This window comes from Manis pentadactyla, chromosome 1 (genome assembly GCF_030020395.1).
Source record: "Manis pentadactyla isolate mManPen7 chromosome 1, mManPen7.hap1, whole genome shotgun sequence".
Taxonomy (NCBI): domain Eukaryota; kingdom Metazoa; phylum Chordata; class Mammalia; order Pholidota; family Manidae; genus Manis; species Manis pentadactyla.
Genome location: NC_080019.1, coordinates 191,589,733 through 191,613,458, shown reverse-complemented (window position 1 = coordinate 191,613,458; position 23,726 = coordinate 191,589,733). Strand labels below are relative to the sequence as shown.

The following is a 23,726-nucleotide window of genomic DNA, read 5'->3' as shown; positions in this document are numbered from 1 at the left end:
CCCTGGTCAGTCTTGGAAGGTTGTATTTTTCTAGGAAGTTGTCCATTTCTTCTAGGTTTTCCAGCTTGTTAGCATATAGGTTTTCATAGTATTCTCTAATAATTTTTTGTATTTCTGTGGGGTCCGTCATGATTTTTCCTTTCTCATTTCTGATTCTGTTGATGTGTGTAGATTCTCTTTTTCTCTTAATAAGTCTGGCTAGGGTCTTATCTATTTTATTTTTTCAAAGAACCAGCTCTTGGTTTCATTGATTTTTTTCTATTGTTTTATTATTCTCAATTGTATTTATTTCTTCTCTGATCTTTATTATGTCCCTCCTTCTGCTGACTTTGGGCCTCATTTGTTCTTCTTTTTCCAGTTTCAATAATTGTGACTTTATTGACAATAATTTGTGGGATTGTTCTTCCTTCTTTAAGTAGGCCTGGATTGCTATATACTTTCCTCTTAGAACTGCCTTCGCTGCATCCCACAGAAGTTGGGGCTTTCTGCTGTCATGGTCATGTGTCTCCATATATTGCCTGATCTCTGTTTTAATTTGGTAATTGATCCATTGATTATTTAGACGCATGTTGTTAAGCCTCCATGTGTTTGTTAGCCTTTTTGTTTTCTTTGTACAATTTATTTCTAGTTTTATGCCTTTGTGGTCTGAGAAGTTGGTTGGTAGAATTTCAGTTGTTTGGAATTTACTGAGGCTCTTTTTGTGGCCTAGTATGAGGTCTATTCTGGAAAATGTTCCATGTGCTCTTGAGAAGAATGTGTATCCTGCTGCTTTTGGGTGTAGAGTTCTGTAGATGTCTGTTAAGTCCATCTGTTCTAGTGTGTTGTTCAGTGCCTCTGTGTCCTTACTTATTTTCTGTCTGGTGGATCTGTCCTTTAGAGTGAGTGGTGTGTTGAAATCTCCTAGAACGAATGCATTGCATTCTATTTCCTCCTTTAATTCTGTATTTGTTTCACATATGTTGGTGCTCCTGTATTGGGTGCATATATATTTATAATGGTTATATCCTCTTGTTGGACTGAGCCCTTTATCATTTTGTAATGTTCTTCTTTATCTCTTGTTACTTTCTTTGTTTTGAAGTTTATTTTGTCTGATACAAGTACTGCAAGACCTGCATTTTTCTCCCTATTGTTTGCATGAAATATCTTTTTCCATCCCTTGACTTTTAGTCTGTGTATGTCTTTGGGTTTGAGGTGAGTCTCTTGTAAGCAGCATATAGATGGGTCTTGCTTTTTTATCCATTCTGTTACTCTGTGTCTTTTGATTGGTGCATTCAGTCCATTAACATTTACGGTGATTATTGAAAGATCTGTACTTATTGCCATTGCAGGCTTTAGATTTGTGGTTACCAACGGTTCAAGGGTGGCTTCTTTACTGTCTAGCCATCTAACTTAACTCTCTTATTAAGCTATTATAAACACAGTCTGATGATTCTTTATTTCTCTCCCTTCTTATTCCTCCTCCTCCATTCTTTATATGTTAGGTGTTTTATTCTGTACTCTTTTGTGTTTCCTTTGACTGCTTTTGTGACTAGTTGATTTTATTTTTTGCCTTTAGTTAGTATTTGGTTGGTCTGCTTTCTTTGCTGTGATTTTATTTTCTCTGGTGACATCTATTTAGCCTTAGGAGTGCTTCCTTCTAAAGCAGTCCCTTTAAAATACTCTGTAGAGGTGGTTTGTGGGAGGCAAATTCCCTCAACTTTTGCTTCTCTGGGAATTGTTTAATCCCTCCTTCATATTGAAATGATAATCATGCTGGATACAGTATTCTTGGTTCAAGGCCCTTCTGTTTCATTGCATTAAATATATCATGCCATTCTCTTCTGGCCTGTCAGGTTTCTGTTGAGAAGTCTGATGATAGCCTGATGCGTTTTCCTTTGTAGGTGACCTTTTTTCTCTCTCTGGCTGCCTTTAATACTCTGTCCTTGCCTTTGATCTTTGCCATTTTAATTATTATATGTCTTGTTGCTGTCCTCCTTGGGTCCCTTGTGTTGGGAGTTCTGTGGGCTTTCATGGTCTGAGAGACAATTTCCTCCCCCAGTTTGGGTAAGCTTTCAGCAATTATTTCTTCAAAGACACTTTCTATCCCTTTTTCTCTCTCTTCTTCTTCTGGTACCCCTATAATGCTATTCATGGTCTTTTAAAGGAAATGTTCTAGCAAACTAGGAAATTAACCTGATAAAAAGTCAGCCGCACAAAACTCTAGCAAATATCATACCTAATGGGAAAATATTGAAGACACTTTTTTAAAGATGAGAAGCAAGGATGTCTTATCATTGCTGTTCAATATTGCTCTAAAAGCCCTCCCCAATGCAGTAAGTCAAGAAAAGACAGAGGGGTATAATTAAGGGTGAAACACCTGTCCTTAATAATGTATACATATATATAATGTGTGTATACATATAGTATAATTTTTTATTTTTATATATTTATAGTGTAATTATTTATTTTTATATATTCCAAAATAATCTACAAATTATTATAATTATTAAGAACTGAGCAAGGTTGCTGGATATAAATATTCATATTAAATATTATTTCTATATAAGCAACAATCAGGGAGAACACATAATTCTTAAAAAAGAGCATAAGAAATGTAAAGCAACTCAAAAAAATCTAACAAGATATGTATGGAGAAAATGTAAGCATTACAGAAACCTAAATAAATGATGCTATAGAACATGTACTTGGGTTGGACAGCTCTATAAAAAGGCACCTTAAACTAGCCAATTCTGATTAAACTTATTTTAAACGTGCCAAACTGATCTATAGCTCCAATACTTTTTCTAGATTTTGATAGAATCAAACAAGATAATTGGTCTAAAATGAAAAGGCAAAGGACTAAGCAGCCCAAAAAGAAAGATCAGCAAGTCTCATTGTAGAGCTGCAGTCATGCAGGCAGTGTGGTGTTGGAGCACAAGCAGACAGGCAGGCACAGACCCACACACAGACACAGATGATGGCGGCAGCACAGCGCTGCACATTGGTGGAGAGAGGATGAATTTTTCAATACACATGGATGAGACAACTGGATGAAATAACGGGTTCTGTTTAAAATTGAAATCGTGTCTCTACTCCATACCTGAGCCAAAAACATTAATTTTAAGTCCATTAAAGAAGTAAATGTGAAGTCAAAATTATAAACATTGTAGAAGACAATATAGGAGAATACCTTCGTGATTTCAGGGAAGAGAAAAGATGAGCCATGTACCCAGAAAAGAGCTACAATGATGCAACCAACAGAAGACTGGTCCCTGCTGTGCTGCCTAAAGAGCTCTTCCATCGTAAAGAAAGGACAAAACTCAACAGAAAAACTGTTCAAAAGATAAACAGAAGAGGACAACAAACAGGAAGAGGTACTCAATCTCTTCAGGGAATTAGCAATGGGGAAATGCAAATTAAAGCCATAATGGTGACCATTTCATACCCACCAGGTTTGAAAAGATTCCAAAGTTGGACAATGGCAAATATTGGTGAAGAAATGAAGCACTGAACATGCTCATCCATACTGGCAGGAGTGCATGCTGACGCCTTGATCTTGGACTTCTAGCCTCCAGAATGGTAGGAAATAAATTTCTGTTGTCTATAAGCCCTCCAGCCTGTGGTATTTTGTTACAGCAGCTGGAACAGACTGAGACATACACCAAAGTCTGGAGTATGCAAAGGAATAAACTGTGAACACCAGTCAACATGGATAAATCTTCAAAATATGCTGGTGAAAGAAGTAAGCCCAAGTACATACATAGTATGAGTCCATTTATAGAAAACACAGAGAAAAGCAACACAAAACAATGTTATGTTGAGGTGTAGATACATGGGACATACGTGGGAGAACAATGGTAAATGACACTCACCACAATGGCTGCAGAGGGAGGCAGACACGACAGGAGAGAAGCACATGGGATTCTAGATTTCTGGTAACATCACACTTCTGAAACTGAATGGTGCACAAATGGTTGTCTGCTTTATCATTCCTTGTAAACTCTATTTTTATCATAGATGGCATATTTCATCATAAATGTCTAATGACAGCTTGTTCAGTGACATCAGTGTGTGGAGAGGCCTCCCCATTCCCCAAGCTGGGCTAGCGTCCACCTTCCCTCGCAGCCCTGAGGATACCTGCCTCTCTGCTGAGCGGTCAAGGGCCCCTTTGGTTGTGTTCAGGCCAGGCAGGCACTCCAGTCCTTACCTGGCTGAGATGTACAGACTCCAACTTGGCACAGTCTGCTGCCTCCAGTTAGAATTCCTCTGCCAGGCAGGTAACTGGGCCCACACTGTGCATGATTTCCTGGGGGTATCTCCTTTCTCTAGCTAATGGCTGTCTGCCTGCTCTCAGGGTGTTGTCCCCATCTGTCCTGCACAGAGCAGCAGCAGCTGGACTGGCAGGCCCACAAGGGTGCCCAGAACTACCCCTGGCATCCAGTCCTCTCACCGCCCTGGTGCCAAAAAATCCACCACTTGTCCCTGAGCGTCCCTCAGCCTGCTGCCATCACCAGATGTGGCATGTGCATGACCATTCGGGGGTCCTAGGAGACTAATGATTCAACTTAGAAAAGTTGTTCTTACAGTACACGTTTGAATGCTGTAGAAAGATACATGGACAGGTTTTTTAAAACCTGACATCCTGCACAGCCTTTGCATCTCCTCTTCAAACCTGAACCTCCAATATAAATGATCATTTTTACCTTCTTTCTAGAAATAGTGCCCTCTGCCTCATAATGCACTTTTGTTAGGAGTGTCCACAAACGACAGAAAAGCAAATTTAGTGAAGTTGCTAGTAAGATAAACTACTAATACCTCTCTGCAGCTAGAATGGAAAAAGAATTAGAAGTGATTAAACACAAAATAGTTGGCAGGCTCATTTCATTAGATCCATACTTGCAATATGAAACTATACCTTAAAAATAGAAGTCTTTTTTCTTACTTAGGAAACAATGTCTTTCTTCTTCACAATTAAAATGAAAAAAAATTGTTAGATCACAGCAAAATGGGATAAGAAATGCCTTTGAGGTTTTATTTTTATAGCAGAAAATAACTGCAGAACTTTTACCCACCTAGATTAGCATAGGTTTAAAGCTACACTCTGCAATACTGTCTCTGCTGTCACTAACATTAATTAATAATTAAGAGGACAGTTAAAATAAGAAAAGGAAGAGATTTAAAATCCTACTTTCAGTGGAAAAGTACTAGAAGAAAACATGAGATAATTCTTTTGATAATTTTAGGGAGCACAGAGCTTTTCTACACAAAACTTTGTGTCAAGAACTATAAAGAAAAAAGGTTAAGAAATTTGTCTACACCCAAAAAACTTTTAAGTTCTGCATTCCAAAAAACATCACTTTAAAAAATCAAAAGGCCAATAAGAAATGTGGGGAAACATTTGCAACATCTATGGTAGTAAAAGGGCTACTTTCCTTCGTAAGTAAAGACTTACAAACAAATAAGCATTACCGGTAACCCAAGAGAAAAATAGCAACCCATAGGAAAAACACAGATTGCTTTACAAACACAAGAAAAGACGTTTAGTCTCACCTATAAGGACAGAAATCCAAGTCAAAGCAGTGAGAGATACATTTTCCATCTAACAGATAGGCAAAGATCCAAAAGTGTGCATAGATCGTGTTGCCAAAGTCCCAGGGAACTGGCTACCCTCGAGCTAAGTTGGTGGAAACGTACATCATTGCAACTGCAGTCCACGGCCATTTGCCAGTATTTATGGAAAGGTGAGAAGCATATATTTAACTCAGCACATCTTCTAGGAAGTTATCCTACATATACCTACACTCACACTGAATACAAAGATCTGTATGCAGAAAGAGGTTTCCTGCAGCATTGTTTGCAATGGTGAAGGAATGAAAACAACCTGAATGTTCCCCACGGAGGACTGTGCCAATAAAATATGTCATACACAATGAAACCTTTTGCAGCCATTAAAAGAAGGAGTATGCCCAGCTATGCAGTGGTCTCTGAGATATGGTCTATAAGTTGTAAAAACAAAGTGTGTATGGTGCACTTCCATTTTTAAGTGATAGATGATTGCAGATACACATAGAAGGTCAAACAAGAAGTTGCCAACATTGGTTGGTTGGAGCAGGGCCCACTATATAATCCGCAGGGCCACATGCAAAATGAAGCACGGAGTCCTTTGTTCAAAATTTGTTATGAATTTCAAGACTGCAAACGCAAAGCAATGCACCAAACAGAGCATGCGCTTGGACACTGGGCCCTGTGTAACTCCCCACATCACAGGCCCATGCGCCTGTCCACCTCAGGGGAAGGAACTAGAATGGCAGGGCTCTGAATTTTCACTGGAGTCAACTTTTGAACCATTTTAATTTTCCAGTGTGCACATGTATTAATCTTTTAATTAATTTCAAAATATTTAATAAAAAATAAAGATTGTCCACCATCACTACCCCTCAAAAAACCCTTATTCTCCTTTTCCTTATCAACAAGAGCCAGAACCCTTAGAAATACTTAGAAATATGAGTCAGGGTGGAGGGATGTCAGGAGGTGGGGAATTGTGGAGTAGGCAGGAGTCAGGGGTGGAGGGGAGGACCCTCCCTCAGAGAGGAAAGCCCCTCTGCACCCTGGGAAGCCCTAGCTTGAAACCACAGGAGAGCTGGACTGGACCGCATGTCTCCTAAATAAGTGCTTACCACATTTTGAATTCCACTATTTGAATACACTCCCACACCCATGGGGCTTTGAGCCAAGCCTCTAAAGATGCTAAGAGAGCCACGTAAGTTCATAGAGCCCTGCACTGCATTCAAAAGTCTCCCCCACAATTCCATGTCCACCCAGAACCACGGCAAGTGACCTTATTTGGAAATAGGATAGTTACAGATGTGATTAGTTACAATGAGGCCATATTGGATTAGGGTGAGCCCTATTGCAAAGACTGTTGTCCTTGTAAGAAGGCCATATGAAGACGCAGAGATTCACAGGGAGAATGGAGGCAGAGATGACACTAATATATCTACACGCCAAGGACCGCCAAAGATTGTGGGTGACACCCAGAAGCTGGGAGAGAGGCCCAGAACAGATGCTCCCTTCAGGCCTCAGAAGGGTCCTGTCCTACTGACAGCTGGATTTTAAACTTCTGGCCTCCAGAACTGTGAGGAAATAAATTTCTGTTATTTTAAAACACTAATCATCAGCTCCAGCTGACATAACAAAATACCACAGAAGGGGTGTGATTTAAACCACAAAAATGTGGTTTCACATAGTTCTGGAGTCTGGAAGTCCAAGCTCAGGGCACAAGCATGGCTGGGTTCTGGTGAGAGCTGTCTTCCTGGCTTGCAGACAGCTGCCTTCTGGCTGTGTGCTCTTCCTCTCTCCCTCTCTGCCTCTTCCTATATGGGCACTAATCCCACAATCCCACCCTCACAACCTCATCTAACCCCACTCACCCCCTAAAGGCCCCTTAGGGCCTTTATATTTCCTTTCATATTAAAGGTCTGGACTTCAACATATCGGGGGACATAAGCGTACAGACCCTAATAGCCACGAAGTCTGTGATACTTTGTTACATCAGCCCGAGAAACAAATACAAACCCCCAACAACTAAACAATTCTTGTTTTAAGTAAGAAGCCCAAAAGCTTTTCTGTAAATGGGCAGAGAGCAAATATCTGGGGCTTTGTGGGTCATATGGTCTCTGTTGCAACTACTCAACTCTGCCGTTGTGCAAGTTCAGCCACAGACAATAGGTGAATGAAGTAGTGTGGATGTGTTTCAGTAAAACCTTATTTACTAATAAAACAGGCAGCTGTATGCCTTGGCCCCCAGGATATAGTTTACAAATATCTGCTTTAGATTTTAAAAAACATAGTAATAAAGAAAAGCTAACCTAAAGGACTTGAAGTTTTAAGTAGCAAGAACAGAAGAGGGAGTCACAATCCCTACACCTGGCTCCAGCCTTCAGAAACAACACAGCTCTGATCAGTTCCCTCCACCTTCCAGAGCCCTGAATGTGGCATCTGAAAAATAACCCAGAAGGTTTAGATGACCCCTAAGATAACTCCCAGTTCACATATTCTAAAATTCTTTGAATTGTTAAATGTTTCTTTCCAACAATTTGATTTACAATCAAAATGTCCAAAACACCTTTTAAACTATTTAGATACATTTACACAAAATTATCTTTCATCTACTGTAAGGCTTTGCTTCTGCAAACCATTCTTTGTAAAACTGAAAACCTCCTGTGTGTCTTTGTAGGGATGTGTGTACGCTGCAAGGCCAATTAGAACTCCTTTCCAACTAAACGCATGTATTGTCTGAACAAGTGACTATAACTCTTCCAAATAAAATGAGGAACCTAAAATAATCCCAAGAGTTTCTAAATCATTTTATTATTTCCATCTTTTTGTAAATCTTGAGTAGTGATATTTCACAATGGATTTCCCATCCAGGTATTGGATGATAGAACTAGATTATGACCTGAAAATTATGAATAATTTCCACGGCTGCCTCAAAAATCAGTCTGCTTTGAACAATTTCTGATAAACACACATGCAGAAGAATCTTCTAAGAAACCAAATACTCACCCCACAATACTGCTCTTCATTGAAGATCTGGGGAGGCAAAGGAATCCCATTTTGAGGTTTTTTCTCTCCGGGAACATTCTCTCTCATCCACTTCCTATTGTCTTCATCTCCAGCTATATCTAATTCCTTAAAGTCGATTTTATTAGCTTCCAAAAAGCCCACTACTTCTTGTTGTTTCTTCCTAATCTGGTCAAATGCAGAAAAAGATAAATATTAGACTACTTCTTAAAAAATATGTTTCTTACATTTACACAAATTATTTCTCCAATTATACCATATAACAACATATAATATTGCTAAGTATCTAAAAAATCACACCTCTTCATTATAAAGGATCAACAGAGTGCTCATTCAAATTCTGAAGTTTTAATCTCATCAGTGTTTAAATCATGGTATAATCAACCTAGTAAGAATAGAGATGCTCTCATGATAGCTTGTATTTGAGGTCTTATAAATACATTTAATTCTCCGCTAAGCTCTAGTGCCAAAAAGTAAATAAGAATTGGTTATGAAGAAAAAGGATGATTGGGAGAAGAGAAAGAAGAGAAAAAAAAGACAATTTACTACGAAAATTCAAATGCCAAATACACCCACATAAAATATCACTTCAGTTATGAAAATAGGAACATGCGTCACAGTGGACAAAAGTAGCTTTAGAAATAACAGGAAATTGAAAAGCCCACATGGAGCTCATGGGATGGAGAAGGACAGAGGAAATACTGGAAAAAGCTGGTGGATATTTCTCCCATGACAAAGGAGTAACACAGAAAAATAACCCCGTCCTTCCCCAGATTTCTCCTCTCGTGCGGACATGCAGCTCCTGCCCTGTGCTGTGACTGACTGCCTGACCCACTGACGTTTCTCTGGCCATCTTTAAAGCTGTGCTCCTTCCCGAGACACATTACAACAATTTTCTCTCTTGAGTAAAAGAATTCACTTCCAGAAATGCACGATGCCTTTTTTTATGAACACTGGTAAACAAGGTACAGCAGACTCTGCAGACCATATTTTAAGAACCTCTGGGAGACACTCCCAGAGTGATCAATAATAAATCAACACTTATCTATTGCCTCTCTCCTTTGGATAAAGCATTGTACCAAGCTCTTCATGTGAATAGATTCATTAGCCACTTATTTGGGTGAAAAAAAGATATAGAACTCATTTGTACAATCTACACATAGAACACACTAAAGATGATAAAGAGGCAAATACGGTCATGTCTTAAAGGTGAGATTTAAATTTTAAACGTATTTTCTTTGACATGAAAATGCCTATTATCTCAATTTTTTAAGTCCTCTGGTTAGACTATTGTCTCATATGAAAACAAGTCATTAAAAATGTTTTATAGAGTAGGAGGTCCCTTGTCATTTTCATGTAACTTTATCAGCAGAGAGACTAGACTCCGAAGATTCCAAATAAATGCTGTGAAATATACATGCCCATCCCAAACCTAATGTCTAGATTCAAACTATCTTTTGGTTAAACCCAATTCCTTTCACAGAGATTTGTATACCACCCTCTTGCCAAAAAAAAAAAAAAAAAGCTCTTATTTTATTCATTTTGCCAAAATGAGAGAATCTAGCAATGATTCCTGTGTAGAGTGTTTCTTTCTTGGGTGACTTTCTATTACAACATCCCATCACACCTGATTTAGTTGTTGGACTAAATCATTATTTAATTGATCATGTTCTCTCTATCCATACTTTCCAACCTGCCCATAATGATTTCTGCCACTTTATAAATTATTTATTCCTTTTGATATTTTCAGAGACAATGTTGCTATTTTGAAGAGCAGAGATGTCTTCATTTTTGGCAGGTTTACTTTTTAAATAAGGAAAAGTAAGGCACATATGGATGCTTAAGCCCTGGAATCAAATCATGTCCAAAAACAAATATGATATAACTTGGTATTTGTGATGTCTTAATTGTATATATTATATTAACCACACAAAATAATATTAAATAATTTAAAAATTATTTTCTAAATTCGTATAAATATAATTATATATTGTAAATTTTCATATATAAATTACATATACACGTATATATAAATGATAATCACACATTTACTCTTTAATCAACATTTGTACCATCAGAACAAAGATATTGCCATTGAAAGCAGTAGATCAATAAATTAAAGGCTGCTATTAGCTACAATACAGCACTTAATCAGTAAGACTGGGGCCAAGGCATGTGTTTCAGTTTAGGGCAAGCGTGGACAGAAATAAAAATCAAAGTCATCAGAAAAGTGTGGAATGACGGAATTCCTCCAAGCTTCTAGCATAAGCACCCTGACACAGTCCTTAGTGTAACATCTATCAGACCAAAGGAGGAACTGCATGTTTCTTCACCAGTGTGTGCCCTTCCCCGAGGCCATGCTGGGTAGCCTCCAGACCCTCTGCTCCTCTTCTCCAAATTCCATAACTTCACAGCTGAATTTCTGACTATTACAAAACCCCATCACACCAGATGACAGGCTGTTGGACTAATCATTATTTAATCTATCATGTTCTCTCTAACCATATTTCCTAACCTGTCCATAATTTTTTCATACCACTTTATAAATTACTTATTCTTTTAGATATTTTCAGAGATAACTTGGCTGTTTTGAAGAGTAGAGATGTCTTCATTTTAGGCAGGTTTACTTTTAAATATATATTGAGAAGACAACACCCTTTGTCCAAACCCCGACCCTTCCTTCTCAAAGACCGTCCGAGGAGCCCAGGTGAGCCTAGCTGACATGCATCACCACCTCACCAACATGATTTCCATCCCTACTAATCATCCCTTGAGACGTGAGGTGAGATGGAAAAAGGATTTCATTTTATTTCACGATTCCTGAATAGATTAAAAACATTTCCCAAGTCCTGACTTGTTTCTTCTATTGGATGGAGAAGATTCCTCTCGGGGCAGCACTTTCACCTGCAGGAAGTCAACGATGGCTGGGTGCTGGGTACTGTGTGACATTTCTCAGCCCAAACCCATAAAAAAGAGAAGAATTAAGCCTGCCCCCTCTGTGCGCCCCAAACCCCAGTGACTCAGACAGGCCGCGGCATGGCTCCTCTGGCTCCCAGGGGCACTGGAGCTCTGCCAGGGGCTGGGGAGGGCCCTTAGGAGGAGCCTGGAGGGAGCAGTGTGCCCGCCCTGATGCCCACCCTGGGTGCAGGCCCTCTTCTCACCCCCATTCTGCGCCCTGTCCAAGGGGCCCCCCGAACCCTGACATTCAAGCGCAGCCCTTTGTGCGGCCTCTGAGCTGACCCCCAGCATCATCTCCCAGGGGAAGCCTCCCCTTAATGGCCTCAGGGGTGGGCTGTGCACAACACCCAATAGCCCTCACCAGGATCCACTCCCCACTCCACCTCTCGCCCCCTGCCCACCCCCCAGGGCACCATGGCCAATGCTGGCCCTGCAGGCTACACCGGCCTTCTAGGCCGCGCCCCCCCCCTGGAAGGTCTGGGGGTCCTTGGGGTCTGGGTTTTCAGTGGAGCCTCAGAGAGCAATTTTCTGTCCTGTCACATTAGTGGTAAGAAAGTGCTGTTCTCCATCCCAAAGTCACCAGCCGCTGCTGGTCAATGTGATATGTCAGAGTGACCTTCGGGTCACTCGCCTGGCACCTGTTTATTGTCTTGTACAGTTAGGAGCCTTGCCACCCAAGATCACTGCACTGCAGAGAAAGGCACATGCATTTGAGTGAGAGGCGACTGAGCATCCAGGCTCAGAGGGTTGCTGGCTGAGCAGGGGATCTGTCTTCAATTGCCTCGTCTGCAAAATGGGTAGAGCACTGCCTTCCTCATGGGTTTGGTGAGTGCTGAGGAAGACAATGCTTGGAAAAGCGCTTTGGCCACTAGGTGAGAAGCTGCACAGCCAGGCACCCACACACCATTACCTCGTTTGCTCGTCTGGACTGCATGCAGCTAAGTGTCCAGACCTCCACTTTACAATAAAACTGAGGCACCAGTGAGTTAAAGAATTTTCCAGGGTTTATACCCAGATCCATTTAATTCAAGAACCATGTCTTCCTACTGTATTTATACCCCTTCAAGACAGGGGAAAGGACTAAGAAATCCAGGAGCCAGTCTTAGGGTCTGTCCTTACTTGGTTACACGGGCTACGCACCCAGAAAATAGCGAGGACTGTCCTCTTTCCTTTGTCCCCCAGCCCACAGTGGCAATGGCCTTCAGGAAGAGAGGTGGGTCATACATGGTTTTCTCCTGCTCCCAGGGTCTCTTCACCCAAATCCCTCCATAAAGTTGTAAAACATGTAACTGCACTGTAACACCAACTGTGAACATGGGGATGTGAAACATAGCCACATATGTGTCACCCTCGTGAATAGATTACAATTCCTTTTTCCCTTTTCCAGTTATTTCATTCACCCAGTTAGAAGTCATAATGCCCTCATTGAGTAGGTCGCAGACAAGAATCCATTTTTAAAGTATAGACTGAAGAAATAGGCAGTAAAGTTTCCCAGATCCACCACACACACACACACACACACACACACACACACACACAGAGTAAGTACTGGCAGTTGCTCTGGGGTTTTCCTGCAAAGAAGCTTCTGGGGGAAAGTTCCCCATCCAGGAAAAATCATTAGCACTGGTACCACAGGAAGAATCAGTTCTCATTCTTTAGAATAAGACATTCATTCATTTAAGTGGCTTGGGACAATTCTTCTGAAACATATCATCATAGAGTCATATCTACTGGTAGTAACTAATAATTATAACCACTATGATAATATTAATTTAACTAACATTAAATAGCAATGATAACTAATAGTTCTAACAATTATAATAGTAACTAGCCACAGCTAACAACTACAGCATTAACTAATAATTATACTATTTATCGAGCACTGACATCATGCCGAGCACTGACATCATGCCGGGCACTCCATGCTCATTTCCTAAGCCTTCATGACAAGGCTATGAGATGAATACTATTCTTATCTTCATTTTACAGATAAGGAAATTGAGGCTTAGCAAGGTGAAATAACCTTCCCAAGGTCACACAGTTCCAAATGGCACTTTTTGCTTAAGGAGCTAGAAGAACTTAGCTTTTCCAAAATCCTGGGTACCCCTCCAGATCCCCAAGGCTAACTAAACCATATCCCCAGACGTGAAGAATGCAGGACATCAAATAACCCTAAGAAATCCGTAAGTTTATTTGTTGTCTCCAGAAGGGTGCGTAGGGCCACTCAGACCTGGTCTGCAGAATATGTAGAAGGTTGGTAGGTTAGTAGTACTAGTTAACAGCATTGAAGGTTAACAGCATATTGAAAGCCCACGAAAGCCATTTTCCTCAAAAAAATCATTTTTTATCTTTGTAGATTAACTAAAAGTTTCTGCAGTCATTCTGTGAGAGATTCTATAGTTTTACATTCGAAATTTTCTATATTTTTCTGATAAAAGATGCTCTACAGAGCATTAAACAGGTGCTGATCTGTTGTGCTCAGAAGGGACCACTAGTCTCTTTTCTATTGTTTTCTAACCCTTTCTGGAAACTGCGTGAACGTTCAGGGCTGGGAGTGGTGGCACCCAAGAGCTGCTGTTGGGGCTGTTTGCCGGCCAACAGCTGGCCTCAGACACCATCCCTGGCTGAGCAACTGCTGAAGCGCACGCTGCAACCTGAGGCAGCCCAGACGCTAGATATAAAAGGAAACAGCCGCCTTGGGGATGTCCAGCTCTCAGGGTTAATCACTGTTTTCTCTCCACAGCCTCTTAAATGCTCATGTGCTAGTCGAAACGTCAGCCCCAGATAGAAACCGCTGACTCAAGCCTAAAAGCAAAACCCTCGTCATTTCCAAGGAGAAATGAGTCCCTCCATGACCCCTATTCTTACGGCAGGTCTGTCCTGCCCAGAGAGGAAGAAGGCTGGAATTAGAGGGTGGGCAGGTGATTTTGAGCCTGGTCCCAAGGAAGTCAGACAAAGCAGGGTTATGAGGGGTCTCCTTTTAGTACCTATTTTTGGTCTGTTTGGATTCTTAGAGCATTTAAAACAGTGGCCTTAGAGATGTTTGCTCTTATCACTGTGACATCATCCTTCTCAAATAACAGTATTATACATGCTAACTTTACACTTCAGTATGGTTATGCTGCATACACAAGTACACCCAGTCATTTTAGTGATCTGGTTCATCCCACGCTCCAAATATTGTTACACAAAGTGTCATTTATTTGCAACCCTAAGTTAGTCTAAGCCCTACAGAATGAATGGCAGAAACATTCCACAAAAACACCTGATTCTATAATAAATGCAACACAACACAACACAAATCACATGTTAAAAATCCTAGTATCAAGCACGCCTCCTTCCTCGAGTCCCCTCCCGCACTCAGTTACACCAGACTACTCGGTTTGTATGCTTCTTCAACACCATTAAAACAAACGCAGAAAAGCAAAGGACATACAGGCTGACAGCAGAGCCACAGTCTACTTACTCCTCAAAAGGAACTTAAGGCCAACGCTGGCCATACCCGCTCTTTCTACTCCCAAGTCTGAGTCATTCAGAAAATAATCAGGTAGAAAGCCCCCCAAATGCCATCAGACACCTACCGCTATGGACCCAGAAGATGTGGCAACAAATACTTTGATAACCATTTTGATGGTCGGAAAGAGGACTCCCCCCAACACACCCCTTGAGGGGACGGGCGCTAGACAGATCCTGACAGTGACACAGACAAGCCAGCGCCAGATGGGAGCTGGCAGCAGCCCAGGGCCCGTCTGAGCCCCTCCAGTGCCTGCTTCAACCTAAGCTCTGCCTCTCTGAGGGGCATTCCAGACATCCTGGGTTTATCCCTCCATTGGCCCAGCAATATTTGGGGATCTGCCAGGAAAATACCTGATTGGTTGATAAAAGCAGCCACTGGCCCTTTGCCCTTATTCCTTTAGATGCCTGACAACAGTCCCTAAAAGGCAGGGCTGTGTGGCACACCAATCAGAGCCCTGTGGAGAGAGGCCCGGGGAGGGGAGCTGGGGCCCTGGGCGCAGAAGAGCAGAGGAAGGAGGTGCTTGGGAGCTGGAAAAGCCCAGAAACCACCAGCTCAGTCCCAGCTGAAGCTGTTGTTAAGGCTTTCACGAGCAAATAGAAAGGGTCAGAATGGCCACGGAGGCCTTTAAATAAAGATCAGTTTCCTTACTTTAAAGTTTTCCGGCAGGTTTTTAAAAAACTTCAGTGAACTGTCATACAACAGATTCCTTTATGAGTGGCCTGTTTCACTTTCTCCCTGTACCATCTGTTTCTCCTAAAGAGCAGCTGACAGGCTCTACGTCTGGGGAAAGGAAATCCTGGGGCAAAATACCTCTAAAAACCAAAATCAGTCAAAGGAAGAAATAAAGTTTAAAATCCACTTACTGCTTACAAACTGCAGTCCCAGGTTGTCTGTCTCTCCTACTCCAGCCGAAAGAAAACCTGCCCTCCCCTCACCTCTCAGGTACAGATAAGCCCTCCTTGCCTTACCCATTGATATGGAGATGAACTTCTCTCCACCCCTGAGGAAAGATGCAAATGCACTAAAGCTGTACTACTTTCCACCTCTGAACACCTATTGATATGCAGATATACTAAAGCCAGGCGAGATATTCTGGAAATATTACAATTTTACCCACACAGGCCAAGGAGACCATGTGAGGTATCACTGACATCCCAGATGAGGTGGGGAGGTAGTGTGTGGCTTGTCAGTAGTGATGACTTTAACAAGCAAATTGCTTCACTGATTTAGAAATGTTGGGGATGCGGGGGGGGGTGGGGGGGGATGAATGGGAATAAATGGTCTGTTTATAACAGGCTCTCTCCATCTTATTTATGTAGGTAATTTGAATTGTGTTAAAAGTCAGAGGAATTACAAATCTAGTTAAGAAGGCCAAATGTGAGCCCCCCCATCTTTTCTAATGAATTGAAAAATCAAGATCAAGGACTTTAGGGGCAGAGGCACGGGGGATATAAGTTGCTTCTTAAGTAACTAAGTTGCTCTCTCATTTTGTTTAAATTGTCTGCTACTCCTGGAAGGCAAGGCACTGGTGGCCTGGGGCAGGGAGGGATCTGCACCTGCCACCTTCCCAGAGTCCCAGAGGCCTGGAGGCCTGCTCCCCTCCCAATCAGACAGGTGCCTTGGATGAGGAAAGACATCATGTTCCTGGAATACAGCTCAAATTCATTTACACAGGGATGGATGGTTGAGATTCCTCCATGACAATTCAACTTAAAGCCTCAAGATGCAAACTTTACTCCCCAAATTAGGTCCTTGGAGAAGATGATTAATGCCTCCCCAAATTTAAGTCACTAGCATTATAAATTTTAAAGCCCACTAAAGATAGGTCATTTTAGCTTTTCTGCCTTTTCAAAATTTCTAAAGTAGATACTACTTTTGTCATAGAAAAAAAGTCTACCACATGAGTATGCTATTTTGCTCCAAATATTAAGTAATAAGTATGCATATTTCTTAACAACTGTAGATTAGTAACAAACTATTGCTGGATTCTCACATACCCTAGAGAATATACATCTGCCAGTCATATTTGGCAAAACTGCCTTCAATAATGACACCCCCTCCATCTTCAAGCCCTGGGGAGAAATGTATTTCCTACTTGAAGTGATAGTTAACAATTGTTACATGTTTGCCACATGCCAGATTCACACTAAGTGCCTTGCATAAACCACTCCTTTAATTTGCATAACAATCCTATGACCAATGGGTCCTATTGCTACCCTTCTTCACCGATGAGGTCTTAGAACTGCAGATGATGGGAATGATAAATGGTGTATCCAACACTCGAACCCAACCATTAGCTCATTACCACCCCAGAAAACCTCCTGATATACTTCAAGTTCCTAGTGTGCATTTTTTTCATTCTGAATTATTTTTAGACATTTATCCCTTTTCATAATGACCATGAAACTGTACAAATTAGAAGTTGAAAAACTCTAGCTGAAAGATCTTTTACCACAGTAACACCAATAAGCTTCAAGGTAATAGGAATACCAAACATTCCAAATGAGTCTTAAAATAAAGCTCAATAAATATGACTTAGAAAATTCACTTCAGAAATAAGCTCAATGCTCTAGTGAAGATGCAGGGAGCTACTTATTTCACATCTCCAGTCCTTGATGTTTAAGTCAAATAACAATACTTTTAGATTTAACCTACTTGTTTTGAACAATTTCCTCTTTTTTTCAGCTTTATTGAGGTATAATTGACAAAATTGTAAAATACTTAAAGTGTACACGGTGATTTGATATACGTATTGTGAAAAGATGTATGTATAGTAATATACATTATGAAAGGATGATTTGACCTAATTTTAATGATAAAAGTATGAGGTATTGGCTCCAAAATTCAGAGATCCTCAGATTGAGACAAGGACCGTGGGTGTAGTAGAGTAGGGTGAGGGCCTCCGGAAAAAGACCCCTACCAAAAGTCCATATTAAACAATTAAACAAAGACAGAGTCACATTAATTCTCTAAAGTAAAATATCAAACTAAGAATATAAGCATTCTTCAGTGAAGATTAGTTAAAACTAAAAAACCAGGAATAACCTGGCCTGGAATGTTTGAACATCCCCCAGATAAGAAAACACCTCAGCACAGCCCATGTCTTGTTTGTGTCAGTTAAATGAGGCTATTGTAAAATTTACTTGAGCCTGCTAAGAGGCCCAGTTTATCTGTAACTTTACCCAGATGCTGCTTTTCCTCCTCCAGCCCTAATCAAGTCAGTAACTCAGCTCACCTTGACTGCAGAATTCTAGCCCTGGAACTGTGAGAGAACACCGGTTCTGTGGTGATTAGTCAAAGCAGCTCTAGTAAACTAATACGGAGATGGAAGTAACCACCTTTATTACTAAAAAGCAGTTCAGCTTTGTACCTCAAGGGGCTCTCCCTCGTTCGTTCATACACTGATGAAGAGAACGTAGAAACAAAGGCTGGACACTGGAGAAAGCTAGCAGAAAAGAGGGAGACTATTCAGAGGGGAAACGTAGTTCTGAGGAACCTCCATCTTTGCGGATCCTCCAGTCCTGAGTAACCAGGTTTGGGATGATCCCTTAATAATAAACTGCCAATTTTGTTACTGTCCTGGGGGCACCACCAGCCATGAACCAGGCATCTTTCCATGAATTTCGGTTCTAGGTATGTGTCTAAGGAATGTCCACCCTGAGATGCTGCCCGGCTCACCACCAATGAAAACAATCACCACCCATGTTATAGGAACCACAGAAGGTTGTAGAGGCACACAGCCCACCAAATTAAGAGTGGGCACCCTAACACACAGGTGGACGAAGGGGTGGGATCTGAAAGGAAAAGCTAGTATTAAACAGAGTCAGCTTGGAAATGCCACGCAAATGCAAAAACCATCAAAGGAAAATGGGATAAATTTGACTCTACACAATTATCAAAATACATTGTGAGCAAAATCAAAAGGTAACTGACAAACTGAAAGAAATATCTGCAACACATACAACAGACCTGAGTTTCACAGAACATCAAAAGTCCTAACCAATTTTTACAAAGATGAGCACCAGGAGAGAAAAAAAATGGGCGAAAGGCAGGAAAAGGCAAATCACAAAGAATAAACAGTCAGTAAAAATATGAAAAAATACCTATCCTAGTAATCAAAGATGTGAATAAAATTAAAAATCAAAATAAGGGGTCAATTTTTTATAAAAACGGGCAAACGTTTTAAAAAAATTATCCCCAATGTGGGTAAAAACAAACTTTCCTATATATACCTCAGAAAGCCTCAAAGTGGGCATCATACATCCTTTGATCCTTTTTTTACACATGTAGGAATTTATTCCAAGGAAACTGATACAACGTGGGACAAATAATATAAATGTTCGTTAATTATGCCTACGCAGTCATTAAAAGTTCCTATGCATTTATTAAAATCACCTATAATTCCTTCATCTAGGTGATTTTTTTCTTTTTCTTGGTACTTTCCCGTACCTTCTAAGTTGCCTAAGCCAAACATGCATTTCTGGGGATCAGATTCTTCGACCACAGAAATCCATCTTCAGAAAGAGAGGCTGAGGAGCGCTCTGCTCTCGGTCCACGCCCGCCCGCCCAGGCCCACGCCTTCCCAGGGGAACCTAGCGTCCCCCCTGCCCGCCGCGCAGCCCTCTGAAGCCCTGGCTCTCAGCCCACGCCCTTCCCAGCAGGGGGCGGGACACGCGGGGGTCAAAGCCCCCCGTGCGCGGGCGAGAGCGACAGCGCCCAAGAGCCGGCCGGTCTCCCAAAAGCAACGCGGCGGGAAGCCAATTTACAGACGTCTACGCCTCCGCCTGGCCCCACCTCGGGAGAAGAAACGCGGGGCCTCACGCCTTCCCACGCCGGCTCCCTGCCGCCAAGACGCGTCCCCGGTGCGCCTGCGTGCGCGCGCGCGGCTCCGAATCCTAACTCGGTCCGTCCCAAGAGGCCCTGCGCGCAGGTTTCCAGGGCAACGCGCCGCGAACCCCTGCGGGGTTGACGCTGCCACGAGGCCGCGCCGAACAGGTAACCGCCGTGCCGCCGCCGCCGCGGCCCGAAGCCCCCTGCTAAGCTATCCCGGCTTCCCGATGGCGCCCGGGGACCAGCCCTGGGCCCTGCCCGGCGCAGGCCTCGGGGCCGCGCTCACCCGAGTTGGTAACGTAGCCGGGTCGTCCGGCCTGACCTGCCCTGAAGTGTGGCCGCCACTCCGCGCCGCCGGGGGGACATTCGGGCAGGGGGACGCCCCCCGCTGGCCCGGGGAGGGCGCCAGGACCACGGTCACCCCACGGCCACACACGGGCCGGTCTCACCCCGGCCCCCACTCGCAGGCTGTCGCCGATATTTCTCTTTTATATCTGAATCTGATACGCCCAGTTTTCATCTGCCTGCTTGCGCTTCGTTTGTTTTGGCGTTCCCTCGTAACCTGAACGCCGACTTCTCCCTGTTCCCTGCCCGTGGAAATCCGAATCCTTTGAAATGTCTGCCCCCTGCTCGCTCTCCTTGGAGCTCTTTGCCCACAGTTTTCCCTTAGTGCTTTAGCATTTCGTTGCCACAACTGTACCAAGGGGTAATTTTTTCAGACCAGTTCTCCACTGCTGAACAGGACCTTGAACTGTTTTTCTGTCTGCACCCACTCCCTATATGAATTCATCCAGTTTCATAGGCCCAAAACTTATCTAAATGCTGTTAAGCCCCAAACATCTCCAGCCCAGACCCTCGCCTGCACGTAAGACGCATGTACCCAACTGCCTGTCCACATCTCCACTTAAATGTCCAAGGCATCTCCAACTCAGCAGGTCAGGCCTCCACCTGACATTCCACCAAACCTAATCCTCCCACTTTTACCACCCGCCCCTATTCCTGGAAACTAGCAGTTGTGCATGCCTTAAAGTCCTCCTTGACTCCTGTTTTTCTCCCTTCCCACATTCAGTCTATCAACAAATCCTTCAAAATGCACCCAGTTTAGATGCACAATCCTACCCTTTCTCCCAACACCCACTGTCACCACCCTGGCTTAGGCCACCATCACCTGGTGCCTGGATTCTTTCAGTAGCTTCCTAATTGGCATCCCTGCTTATGCCCTTCCGCCTTAAGTATAGACAGTCTTAACACTGTTTTCTCTTTCTCTGGTATTTCATGTGAATAAGTTTTCTTAAAAAAGGATATGAATTTTACAGTTTCCATAGATAAAAATATAACACTTTTAGTACACATTTTGAGAGTTGCAACTTTAAACCAGGTGGACAAAGTTACATAAGGACCATACTGTTAACAAGCCAAAAATTGAAAGATACCCCTTCACTTTCTTAGGCACATGACAGTGTCCCTGGTGTTCAGAGGAATAAGATAGTTCGGAACTTTATGGTAAGTGAGGAAAAATCATGGTAGTTTGTTCCGTACTCTTGTTTCTTTTAGCACCAGAAGAAGCAAATTGAAATGGAGGCAAACAATTGCCCCTGTACTGCTGATGTTGCTAGTGAGGACCTGGGTGCTGAGGCTCTAGGCAGTGATACAGTGATTCATATGACAGGCACCTGCCCTCAGGGAGCGAATGGCCCCCACACACCTGTACCCTCCCAGTATCAAGCCCCTGGCTCCCATTTTTTTCTCTCTTCATCGAATAAAACCCCTATTGACCAAAGTAACACAGCAGGTTTGCTGTGCCTTGCAAAGGGTCTGTGGGATGTTGCAGAACCTACACTTGCCTCAGACTTGATCTCCCACCTGCCCCTGGTGCTGTCACTTCATAGAGGAACTTAAAGGTATCGGATGGGATTCTCTGTCTCCACAGCGGCAGCCTTACCTACATCTGTACCCATCTGCCTCCCATCTGAGGCCACCCCTTCCTGTTGATCTCATCCCCTCCCACTTGTCAAAAACTACACTGTCACTGTCAGCTGTCCTTCCTCTTGCCTGTATAATCACCTAGTCCATCTCAACTGGCTCTTGCTCATGGCCTTTAACCATGCTCAAGGCTCCCATCAGTAAAGAAAGAAAAAAATCTTCCTGGACCCCACGTTCCCCTTCATTTCCCACTGATTGCCCAGTCTCTCATCCTCTGCAACAGTTCTAGTCTGCCTTCCACCCTTGTCTCTATACTAAAATGGAAACCACTAATCAGACATTTCCAGGCCTCATCTTGCTCAATCTCTCAGCAGAATTTAAAATTGACAAGTGCTGCTTGCATTTCCCTCTTGAAACACCGTCTTCCCTTGGTTCTGCACCCTCACTGACCCCTAGGCTTCTGCTCTTCCTGCTGCCATCTGGCTCACCCTCCTCTCCTGGGTACCTTAACACTGCAGTTCCTCAAAGGTCAGTATGTTTTCACTGCTCTCCCCCATACCCACCAAATTCTGACATTAGGCACAAATCCATGCCCACCATCTTATATGCTCTTGATCCTCAACTTTATCCTTCCAGCTTGGCCTTCTTTTCTGAGCTAGACCCTAATGCCCAGCTACAGAATGGCATTGCCTCCTAATAGCTCTCAGACACCTCCAACTCGGCACGTGCAAGAGCATGCAATCCAAATGGGACTCCTCCATTGGAACCTAAACTTTCTCTGTGTCCTTTTCCCTCACCCCCAGCATCGGGGTCACCAAGCCCTGGTGACAGTGTCTCCTGTGCATCTTTCACATCTCATCATCATCACCGGCACCTTAGTCCAAGCTGCTGCCTGCCTCTATCCAGCCTTCTGCCATCCTCTACTCTCTGGCTTTTCTCTATTCTGTTCTCCACACTACAGCCATAGTAACCTTTCCAGAAAGCAGAGCTGATTATACCATGCCTTCCCCAGCCTTCCTCTTTGTTCACTGCTGGCTCCCATTGCTCTTGGATTAGTAATCCAAATCCTAAGAATGCCCTCCCATGACCCTGCAGCTGCTCAGCACCCCCTACCCTGGAGACCCACCTGGAACCACTGGCCCTTCTCACTGGGACCCAGCCACAGGCCTCCTCTACCCACCAAGCCCTGTCCTCTGTCAGCAGTGTTCTTCCTTCCCAACTTCATTGGTCTTTGCTAGTTAGGCCCTCCAACCCTTCATATTTCAACTCATATGGCACTTCTGTAGAACGTCCCAGGTCACTGTCCAGATCAGGTTTCTTTGTCATTTCCTCAAAGAGTTGTCTCTCTTTAAAGCACATATAACAGTCACTCTTGTGATTATTTTATTCCCAACATATAACCATGAAATCAGGCACATTTCTCTTGGTGCTCATATATGCCAACCTCACATGGCTCCTCACATGGGGTAAGCACTCAACTGTGTATTGGAAGAGTGAATGAAATGAACACTCTAATCTGGAAGATGTTTCAAGTGTGGGGTATTTTAGCACAATGTGATTGAAATAGAATGAAAATTCTAGTAAAAAATCGGTAATCAGGTCAACACAAAAAATTAAATAGAAGTGTAGTAGTGGCCAGGAGAGGAAGCTAAAAGTATATAAATTTAGCCCTAGAACTCACCTTAAATTTTCCTTCAGCTCTGGGCAGCACACTGCATTTGCCACCAGTTGGTGGAAGTAGACACGGTTCCCAGCTTCTAATCCTGAAGGCACTTCTTTGGGATGCTCAGACTAGTAATAAATTCAAGTTTTTGTCAAAAATAAACTATACAAAACTTAAATGACCACAACCTACATAACTTGTCTGTAACCATGCAAACTTTGAGCCTGGCACATTAACACATTGTCAAAGCTTAAAATTTCTGATAATATAAGC

General features: G+C 42.7%; 2 protein-coding genes across 8 annotated transcripts in view; one reads left to right on the top strand and one right to left on the bottom strand.

Moving 5' to 3' along the window:
• Positions 1-19,962, bottom strand: part of SH3BGR (SH3 domain binding glutamate rich protein) — a 54,775-nt gene extending 34,813 nt beyond the window's left edge. The window contains exons 1-2 of one of the 4 annotated variants that reach the window (XM_057504701.1): positions 19,832-19,962; positions 8,545-8,730 (exon numbers count right to left, since the gene is read on the bottom strand). In XM_057504701.1, the coding sequence (XP_057360684.1) occupies positions 8,545-8,631 (87 nt within the window). In that variant the 5' untranslated portion in view covers positions 8,632-8,730; positions 19,832-19,962. The other 3 variants (XM_057504699.1, XM_036899303.2, XM_036899304.2) reach the window with 3 other exon arrangements.
• The window catches only part of LCA5L (lebercilin LCA5 like), a 49,421-nt gene continuing 45,606 nt past the window's right edge, over positions 19,912-23,726 (top strand). For 2 of the 4 annotated variants that reach the window (XM_036899288.2, XM_036899285.2), the window contains exon 1: positions 21,337-21,370. The gene's annotated coding sequence lies outside the window, so the exon portion shown is untranslated. Of the gene's footprint in view, positions 20,033-21,336; positions 21,371-23,726 lie in introns of those variants that run through there. The other 2 variants (XM_036899290.2, XM_036899284.2) reach the window with 2 other exon arrangements.